Below are 10,689 nucleotides of genomic sequence, written 5' to 3' on the forward strand. Positions count from 1 at the left end.
AGAGACAGAGAGAGAGACAGACAGAGAGTACAGAGACACAGATGGAGATGCACAGAGACAGTCAGAGAGATAGAGAGACAAACATTTGTGGAAATATCTGTGCTATCTTTTAATTCCATTTTTTTCCCATGAACTTTATAAAGCCCCCTCTTACGTTAAATTCCAGGAGCAGGGCAGATTTTCTCACCCAGCTTTCATCCTCCATCTCCCTACTAAAATGACTGGTGACTTTCACTAAAGTGCCATACTTTGTATCACGAACATAACATCATCGTCCACACCGAGCCCTTCCTGGGCTGCCAGTCAGCTTTAAACACGGAATCCTGGGTGGCAATGTAGGTTAATGCGCTGGATGGCAAAGTCGGTTTGAGCCACAAGGTTGGCGGTTCAAGCTCACCAGCTGCTGCTCGGAAACCCTATACAGGGTCGCTATGGGTCAGAACCGACTTGACAGCACTTAACAACAACAACAACAATCATACAAGAAGCACTGGAATGTGAACCACAAGATTGGCAGTTCGAGCCCACTGGCTGCTCCGTGGTAAAATGATAAGACTTTTTTGCTCCTGCAAAGATTTAAAGCCTAGGTCACTATGACTTGGAACCGACTTGATGGTACTTAACAACAACAATGGTGTGGTGCTGTGGGTTAATGCACTGGACTGCAAAGTCTGAACTGCAAGGTCAGTGGTTCAAGTTCACCATCCACTCATCAGAAAGCCTGTACAGGGTCGCTATGGGTCAGAACTGATTAGCCAGCACTTAACAACAACAACAATGGTATTCTGGAGTCCTGGTGTGGCACTGTAGGATAAGCACTGGACTGCTAACCTCAAGGTTGGTGGTTCAAACACATCAGCAGCACTCCGGAAACCCTATAAAGGGTTGCTATGAGTCCTAATCAAGTTGACAGCATCTAACAACAACAATAGTATTATTTAGTGTCTGTAGGTATGGATCCCTGCTTTGCAAATGAGGTGACGGAGTGACAAGAGGTTAAATGTCAAGGGCACATGGTGAGCCAGTGTCTGTTGGGAACTGGGTTTGCTGAGCCCATATTCCTAACTTCTGTGCCACCCATTCATTCACTCAGCAGTGTTTGTTCAAGGCAGTTCAGGTTGAAGCTCTGTTCTGGGACCCAGGGACCCACAGGTGAAGCTCTCTGCACATCCCGGGCTGTATTCTATTGGACAGACAGTGATGGCATCGAGTGAGTGGGACAATATTAGCCTGTGGAGATATGTTGTTGTTAAGTGCTGTTGAGTTGGTTCCAACCCTGTATAGGGTTTCTGATGAGCGGCTGGTGAGTTAGAACTGCAGACCTGTTGGTTCAAACCCACAGTGTGGTCCAGTGCATTATCCCACAGTGCCACACCAGGTCTCCCTAGGAAGTATGAGAAGCATGAAACTCATGGGGTGGACAGCCCCGAGGGTCATGGGGGACAAGCAGTAGAGGCTCTGGAGACTGGGGTAGCTCAGGAGGTGTTCAGGTATCCTGAACATGCGCCATACTTCCAGAGAGCCCAGTGCTGGCTGCCAGGGACACCCTGGGAGAGCAGATCAAGGGAAGAGAAAAGATGGAAAGAGGGAGGAGAGGAAAAAAGAAGAAGGGAGAAATGGGCCAAAGAAGGAAGGCTCTGCTTTCCTCCCAAGGTAGATTTAAACCACAGAGTTTTGCTCTCACCTGTGGAGTTGGGTTTCCAATGATTCCCCCCACCCTGAGTGCTGCTCCCCAGAGCCTGGTCACGGTTCTCCTGCCCCACTGACTGAACAAGTGTCCTCAGAGTGCGTGGGCGCAGGTGGAGAGCCCTTCTCATGACCTGCAAAGAAAACAGAGGGGCCACTGCATTCCTAACTGTCCAGGAGGTTGAGATGGTACCTTCAGCAGTCATATAAAGGGTCCCTGGCCAGAGGAACCCTGGTGGGCAGACGCTTCTACTCATTTATCCCAGGAAGGGGCCTGAAAAATGGCCCTGTTCCTGTGGGTCTGCATTCTGCTGGGCTCTACCAGCTCTGCAGGGGCCAACATCTTCGGTGAGTTTGGAGCCTGGAGCCACAGGGAGGTGGTGCTCATGGTGGAGAGAGGTACCAGGGAGGGGAGGATCAGGTCTGGGGCTCCTATATCCTGCCAGGCTCTGTCCTGGGCCTTTGATCATTTGTGACTTCATATTGTTCCCACAATGTTTGGAGGCCAGTTATTTATTTTCTCCTTTTTAGAAGAAGAGACAGAGGTTCAGAGAGGTGAATTGAGTTGCCTGAGGTCACAGAGCTGTGGTTGGTGCAGCTAAAATGAGCAACCGGATCTTCCTAATTCAATTCTAGTCACCCTATGATCCCTCTCACAACTGTCCTTTTAGTAAACCTTTGGTATCAGCACTGATTTTTCATCTTCTTAGCTACCCCAAGTCCTAGGTCAGCCTTGCAAAGGCATTTGAGAAGAAGCCATCAGGGAGGAGAAAAAGAAATCTAGCCCCAGCTTAGCCCCTTAGAAGCTCTGTGACTTTGGACCAAGTTCCAGAGCTTGGCTTCCTCCGCTTGTAATTTCTGTATAAGGTTTGACAAGTTATACACGTTCTCAATGGAAAAGAGATCCACATGAGTTATTCATGAGTGGGCCAGAGGCAGACTGTCTGCAGGGAGCAGTTTGATAAATGAATGAGTCCTGAATCTGGAAACTAACCAGACAGCAGCTTGAGGAAACGTGGAATCCATGGGTTTGCTGTGAATCCTTCCCTTCCTGTCTGCAGATGCCTGGGCAGGTGACCGAGTCACATGACTGACTGAACTCTGATCTCCAGACATCACTCTTCAGGGTCGTTTTGAGGATAGAATATACTAATGCACACATTTGGACAGTATGAATAAGGGCAGATCTGTACTTCAGATGTAGTAGATAATGATGACAAAGCTAAGAAAAGAAAAGGAAAGAAACATCAGACCAGCACCTGGTTTAAGGAGTCCTGATGTGGAGCTCTGGTAGCATAGTAGTTACGAATCGGGCTGCAAACCGCAAGGTCAGCAGTTCGAAACTACCAGCGGTTCCGCAGGAGAAAGAGAAGGCGTTCTGCTCCCATAAAGAGTTACAGCCTCAGAAACCCTGTACAGACAGGGTTGCTCTGAGTTGGAACTGACTCCACGGCACACAGCCAGCCAGCCAGCCAGGTGTGGCTCTGTGAGCGATTGCTTCAGACTGCAAAATCATTTCGACTGCAAGGTTGGTCGTTCAAGTTGACCAGCTGCTCCTTGGGAACCTTACACAGGGTTGCTATGGGTCGGAATCGACTCGACGGCACTTAACAACAACAACTACCAGGCTGGTCTGGACCCAGACTAGGCTGTTCTCTAATGGCCCGCTTTCCCTCCTGTAGAATACCAAGTGGACGCGCAGCCCCTCCGTCCCTGCGAGCTGCAGAGGGAGACGGCCTTTCAGCAGGGAGCCGACTATGTGCCCCAGTGCTCTGAAGACGGCAGCTTCCAGTAAGGTTTATTCAGCTTTGGGGGCATGAGGGGTCCTCTGGATGAGCATTCCACGCCTCCTTTGTGGGCTTGATGTTATTTGGAAGGTGCTGTTGTCATTTGGTTGGCTGCTGGAGGTGTGAGTTAAACATTAGGTTGCTAACTGCCAAGTTAGTGGTTCAAAACCACCTGCTTCTCCTTGGGAGAAAAATGAGGCTGTCTGCCCCCATTAAGGCAGACAGCCTCGGAAACCCTAAGGAGCAGTCCTACTCCGTTCTATAGGGTCACAACGAGTCAGAACCGACTTGATGGCAGTGGGGTTGGGCTTTCTTTGGGGTTATCATTTGGAGGGTCCTGGGGTGGAGCTTCTGGGTACATCTGGCGGTGGGGGGACTCACCCAACCCCAGGGGTGCCTCCTAGCCTGGGCCAAAGACAGCCCTTCTTTCCACACCACAACTTTTACAGAGCCCATTTTAAATGGTGGGGTGAGTGAATGAGTTATGCTTCAGATCTTTCCCCACCCCCACCCCCCACCAGTGTTCTCTTGGTCACAGGAGGGGGTGGGGTTCTCCTTTTCCCTGGTGGCTGTCCAGCCTGGCCAAGTTCCTCTCCTTGGGACAGACGAGTCCCTCTATAAAAGGATTTCCCTCAAATTTGGGTCCTAGGTTACTTCTGTGCAGAGTGGGGTGATGACTTAAACAGGTTCCCCTTGCCCCCAGAAATAGATAGGAATCCTGTGATGTCCTTGCAGTCCATTCCCACGTGCACTAGGTAACTGGAGTGGTAAGAACATAAGTCAGACAAAACCCAACTCTCTGCCTGCTCAAGGTGTGAGAAGAGGCTGGATGCAAGGTCTTGGTTAGACAGGCCCTGCCCACCTCCTCCCCTTCCCCCACAGTGCCCCCAACACACACACAGTGCAGGACTTGGGTCCTGTACCCCCTTCCCTCTCCCCACACTCTGCGTGCATGGGGGCTCGGGTCCTACCTCCCCCCCGCCTACACTGGGCGTGGATTCAGTCCCTGCACGGGCCAGTGAAGGGACTGGGGCCCCGCCCTCCCTTTCACTGAGCATGAACTAAGGTCCTGTCCCTTCCAGGGCTTGCTTGGACTCAGACCCTGCCCTCACCCACATTGTGCGAGAACTCGGGCCCTGCCCTTGTGCGTGGACTCAGGTTCTGCCCTCTGTCCACATTGTGTTTGGACTGAGGCCCTGCCTTCCCCCTACATTGTGGGCAGACTCAGGCCTCTGAAGCCTCCTAAAGTCTGGAGCAGGGGCTCCCGGGTCTCTGCCCCTCCAGCCTCACTGCGATGTGGATGTGTTCAAGTTGATCAAGTGGAAGGAAAGAGCACAGTGGGTGGGGCCGGCAGGTGGCCTGCAGAGCAAATATTGGTGTCCCACGTGGTGTGTCTTGCCCTTAGGCCAGTCCAGTGCGAGAAGGAAGGCTTGGCCTGCTGGTGTGTGGGTACCGATGGCGCGGAGGTGCCGGGCAGCAGGCTGCCTGGAAGGCCGGTGTCTTGTAAGTGTGGAAGCGGATCAGGAGGATGGGGAGGCACGGGTGGGCGCTCACAAGGAAAGTCGTTTCCTGGGAGAAAACGGTGGGCTGGGAGCAGGTATCTCCTCTCTGGCTAGATTCTCTTTGATTGAGACTTGGCCACGCAGGCACAGGGTCCCTGTGAAAATCAAACAGGAAACCATCCATGTATTCGACAACTTGCTGAGGAGTCCTTCCACGTGCCAGGCCCGTGCCTGGTGGCCCCAGAGTCTCACATCCCCTAAACCAGCAAGCAGTCCTGAGAACACACCTCTGGGGCCAGAGGTGTTTCTGAACATTATGACCTGGGAGGAACTGTCCAATTAAACTAGTATCCTGTTGGGTCATGAAAGAAACACAGCCCCCATTTAAAATTGTTGCTGTTGTTAAGTGTCACTGAGTGGGTTCCGACTCATAGCGTCCCTGTATAGGATTTCTGAGGAGCAGTGGGTGGGTTTGAACTGTCTACCTTGTAGTTCGTAGTCCAGTGCTGCTCCTACATACAGCACCACACCTACAGTTCTAAAGCAAAAATCAATTTAAGCAGATCACCTTAAACGGGTAAGATTGGGCCCAGAAACAAAGCTGGTCTGGACCTGAGACAGAACTATGTGACCAGCTTGCACCCTGGCTGGCTCCTGCTCTCCAGATGAGTGAACTTGGCCACACCACACACCTGTCATCTGTACTGCCTCCCGGGGTCATTGTGAGGATTAAATCACAGTTCTGGCCTCACTCTATAGGGTCAGTATAAATCAGAAATGAGGAGCCCTTGTTAAGAATTGGGCTTCTAACTGTAAGTTCAGTGGTTCTGTGGAAGAAAATGAGGCAGTCTAGTCTTCCTATAAACACTTATAGCCTTAGAAACCCTGTGGAACGGTTCTTCTCTACCCTATAGAGTCAGAATCAACTCCACAGTACTTACTGGGTAGAAGGGCAGGGTCCCTCGGAAGCACAAATGGCTTACAACTGGCTGCCAGTCAAAAACTTGGTGGTTTGAACCCACCCAGAGTTGCCTTGAAAGACAGGCTTAGTGACCTACTTCCATAAAGATTATAGCCAAGAAAACCCCAAGGAACTCAGTTCTACTCGTGAGTTGGCCGTGAGTTGAAATTAACTTGATGGCAGTGGATTTGGGGTTTTGGGGTTATTTTTGGAGGGGAGGAGAGTTTAGAACATCAAGCACACAGTGTTGTTGTATGCCATTGAGTCGATTCCAACTCACAGTGACCCTGTATAGGGATTCAGAGGCTATAAATCTTTACTGGAGCACAAAGCCTCATCTTTTTCCCACTGAGTGGCTGGTGGATTTGAACTGCTGACCTTGAGGTTCGCAACTCAACTCATAACCCACTATGTAACCAGGGCACATAGTAGGGATTCAGTTGTTGTTGAGTGCTGTCGAGTCGGTTCCCACCCATAGCTACCCTGTGTAGGGTTTCTGAAGAGCAGTTGATGAGCTTGAACCTCTGACTTTGCGGTTCAAATGACTTTGCAGCCCAGTGCATTAACCTACAGAGCCACCGCAGGGATTCAAGAAGCTGCAATAATTGTCAATGTCATGACCATTACCTCATATACCTAGCAGGGGTTGTTTTATCTCAGCTTTGTAGATAAGCAAAGTGAGGCCCAGGGGGACCTGGGACCATACCGTCTACATACATACGTGTAGAGAGACACGGGGTCAGAAACACCTGTGCCCCATCCCCCAGCCTGTACCCCACCTCTCCTCTCACCACATGGCCCTGGGTGCTCACTTCTCTGACTCCATATACACTGGACCTGGGTTGAGTCATTTCTCACTCAGCTGTGCCCCTCTTGGGAGGGACCCTGGGTCTTGCGGGCTGAGAGCCCTTCTTTCTGACCCGTCTCTTTGTCCCGTAGGCTTGTCCTTCTGTCAGCTGCAGAAACAGCGCATCTTGGTGAGCAGCTACATCAACAGCACAGCCGTGTCCCACCTGCCCCAGTGCCAGGATTCCGGGGACTATGCACCCATCCAGTGTGACAGATGGCAGCTGCAGTGCTGGTGTGTGGACTCAGAGGGGATGGAAGTGTACGGGACCCGCCAGCAGGGAAGGCCGACAAGATGTAAGTGTCACCTAGCTCCAGCACCCCCGGAGAGGACGGGGGTGTGCACTTGTCAGCTCCCCAAACTGCAGCTTCCGGCCTCACAGACAAACATCAGAGCATCCGGCCCTGAGGGTACAGTGGCGAATCACTCACTAGGGGCTAGTCCTGGTGTGGCGCTGTAGAATAAGCACTGGACTGCAAGGTCGGCAGTTCAAACCCACCCGCTGCTCCTTGGAAAAACTGTATGGGGTCGCTATGAGTTGGAACCGACTCGACGGCATTTAACAAAAACAACAACTAACCAAAAGGTTGGCGGTTCAAATCCACCAGCCACTCCTTAGGAGAAGGCTATGCCTGCAGTCCGCTTCTGCAGAGAGGATAGTCTTGGAAACCCTATGGGGCAGTTTTCCTTTGTCCTTTATCGTTACAGTTTTCTAAAATATCATTTTATTATGGGAAAATACATACCAGGACTATGTTAAAAGATAATGGAATTTTTCCATGAACTTTTTGAAGCAAAACACATTTTAACCATTTCTAAAATGTGCATTTCAGTGGCATTAATTATAGTCACCATGCTGACTGCTTCCAAAAGCTCTCCATCCCCACCCGGAAAATAGAAACTCAGAATTCTTAAGCAATCACTCTCTATCCCCCCTCTCTCCCCCATCCCCTTTCTGTAACTATTAAAAGTTTGCTTCTAAGCATCTGCCTATCCCAGACACTCATGTTAGTAGGGACATATAGTATTTGCTTTGTCCTTCTGTCTGACTTCTTTCAGTCAATATAAAGCTTTTAAGGTTCATCTATCAGAACGCCATATTGGACTAGTATTCCATTGAATCCTGGTGTGGCGTTGTAGGGTCAGCATTTGGACTGCTAACCACAAGGTTGGGGGTTCAAGCACACCAGCCGCTCATTGGAAATCCTATAGAGGGTGGTTAAGAGTTGGAATTGACTCAGGACACTTAAGAACAACAGTTCCATTGAATGGACATACCACAACTTGTTAATGGACAGCTGGGTTGTGTCCACCATTGAGAAGAACGCTGCGATGAACCAGTGTTTACACGGATCTTTGAATCCCACTTTCATGTCTTTCGACTATAGATCTAGGAATGGAATGGCTGTGTTATATGGTAATTCTATGTATGACTCTTTGAGGAACTGCCAAAATTTTGAAAGTAAAAAAATTTCAATGGCTTTATTACTTCTCAAGGAGCCTAGGATGGGCTGTGAGTTAGACATTGGGCTACTTATGAAAGGTCAGTGGTTCAAGCTCATTAATCGCCCTTGGAAACCCTATACAGGGTTGCTATGGGCCAGAACCAACTTGACGGCACTTAACAGTAACACTAGTGATTCGTTCTGCTGTGCACAGGGTCGCTATGAGTTGGTATTGACTCGATGGCACCTAACAACAACAACAACCACAACCATTAGAAGAATAAATAGATTTCAGTAGTTTCTCATAGCAGCCCTTGGTCACTGTGTGGGTCTCTGTCACAGATGTGCATACCTTGACAGCAGACTGCTTACCAGCTCATACATAAGAACTTAAGGCTTTTTCCCTGGAAATGTTTAGGTCCAAGGAACTGTGAGATCAGAAACCGCCGTATCCTCCATGGGGTAGGAGACAGATCACCGCCCCAGTGTTCTGCTGAGGGAGACTTCATGCCAGTTCAGTGCAAGTTTGTCAACACCACAGATATGATGATTTTCGATCTGGTCCAGAGCTACAACAGGTAAGGGGTGTTGGTCACTCTCTGGGAATGGCACTGCTCACATGGTGGGCTGGGGGCTTTAACTGTGGCCTCTGAAGAATGAGGAGATACCTTCCTTACCTGTGGCCATCTGAGGTGTTACAGCCACCACCACTGAGAGGAAACATACGCATATGTAACCATGACCCAGCCATCCTGGGACAGGAGATCAGCAGTCAGCTAACACATACATCTATTGTTAGTTTCCACTGCTGGATCGGGGAACAATTACTGCTACTTCCACAAGGGGGCAGTCGAGTTAAACGCAAAAGTTCTAGCCATTGTTTAAAACAAACAAAAAATGTCCTGAAATGGGATCCTTTCTTTTTTGCAGCAAGAATGTGTCAGAGCAAATCCTGGCTTAGGAAGGTCATGGGAAGGGTCAGATGGTTGGTTCCTGGAAGCCTAGCTGCCATCAGGCATTTTCTGATATGCAGACCTGGCCAGACCCAGGGATTCAGCTGGGGGCGTCCTGAGATTGAGGTGACTATGTTCCGAGTGTATGTGAAGTCTCGTTCCAGCAGCATGTAGGGTCACTAGGTAAAACACAGGACACCTAGTTACATCTGCATGTAGTAAACAGCAAAGACTCGTCAGTAAAAGTACATCCCCAAGTATTGCTTGTAAGAATTGTAAACCTGGGGTTGTTGTTGGTAAGTGTCATCCAGTTAGTTCTGACTCATACTGACCCTGTATAGGGTTTCTAAGGAGTGGCTGGTGAGCTTGAACCACCAACCTTGAGGTTCAGACCAACCATGAGGTCGAGTGTTTATCCTATCTATAGGACTCCTAAACCTGGGGTGGATGTATCTCAATAACCTTCAGAATTCGGTTTCTGCAAAGAGTAGCTTTGTTGTCATTTACTGTTGCATTGACATCACCCCATACCTACCTTACATGTCACATGGCCTAGTTCTGTGCTACATTTATGACTGTTGAGATGTTTAAACTCATTGTTGGAGCCATTGGTTCAATCCATCTCGCTGAGGGCTCCCCTGACCTTCTACCAACAGGATGTCCCTTTCTAGCAATTCTAGATGACGTCATCTTTCCTGATGACATTTCTAAAGTAAGCTCAGCAACCTCGCATCTAAGGAGCACCCTGGTGGCATTTCTTTGAAGACTGGTTTGTTTGTTCTGGTGTATTTAATATTCTTTGCCAACACAAGGTAGCTAGAGAGTAACTAGGCATGAAGAAAGAGCCGCGTTGGTGCTGGGAAGAGACGCCAGTACTTAGGAGACCACTGGTGAAAGGTGGTGCTGGCTTGGATTAGAAGACATGGTGGAGATTGTGGTGGAAGGATGGGGCAGGGTTGGAGAGATAGTTAGGACACAGAATCTACAGAATGTGGAGAAGGAATAGATACAGAATGTGTATGTGTGTTGGGGCGGGGGGCGGGGGTGGGCATCGAGAGTGACTCTTGGGTTTGGTTTCTAGATAAATGCCAGTGGTAGAGTTTGGAAAAGAAAGACCATAACTTCATTTGGGAATATTGACTTTGAGAAAATCCGTTGTGGAAATCCAAGGAGGGAAATGAACAGGCAGTTGACTTCCTTCCATGGAGCCACAGGACGGCTGGAGGCTTGTAGGCAGCTCATTTACCAACCTGCTGTTCCTAATGTACGGGTAAAGCTCTGCGCTTGCATGTTACCATAGTGTCTGTGGACTTAACATAGATCCTTTTGCCTCTTGAGGAAGGTCACTTAGCAGTGTTGACACTATATGCCTAGTGGCTTCAAAAGTGATGAAGGTCACTTAGCAGTGACAACACCTGTTTTTCAAGTGACTTCAGAAGGCCATGTCTTTTTTTTTTTTTTTTTTTATGTTTTATTGTGAATTGCGTAATAGTTTACATGGGAAAACA

The 10,689-nt window shown here is 49.2% G+C and overlaps 1 protein-coding gene across 1 annotated transcript in view; it reads left to right on the forward strand.

Annotated features, from left to right (window-relative positions):
• Positions 1 to 1,967: 1,967 nt before the first annotated feature.
• Positions 1,968 to 10,689, forward strand: part of TG (thyroglobulin) — a 266,945-nt gene continuing 258,223 nt past the window's right edge. Inside the window, exons 1-5 of the mRNA XM_006830717.1 lie at positions 1,968 to 2,034; positions 3,369 to 3,477; positions 4,879 to 4,976; positions 6,876 to 7,079; positions 8,647 to 8,806. Of these exons, the coding sequence (XP_006830780.1) occupies positions 1,968 to 2,034; positions 3,369 to 3,477; positions 4,879 to 4,976; positions 6,876 to 7,079; positions 8,647 to 8,806 (638 nt within the window). The remainder of the gene's footprint in view (positions 2,035 to 3,368; positions 3,478 to 4,878; positions 4,977 to 6,875; positions 7,080 to 8,646; positions 8,807 to 10,689) is intronic.

Source organism: Chrysochloris asiatica, unplaced genomic scaffold, assembly GCF_000296735.1.
Source record: "Chrysochloris asiatica unplaced genomic scaffold, ChrAsi1.0 scaffold00001, whole genome shotgun sequence".
Lineage (NCBI taxonomy): Eukaryota > Metazoa > Chordata > Mammalia > Afrosoricida > Chrysochloridae > Chrysochloris > Chrysochloris asiatica.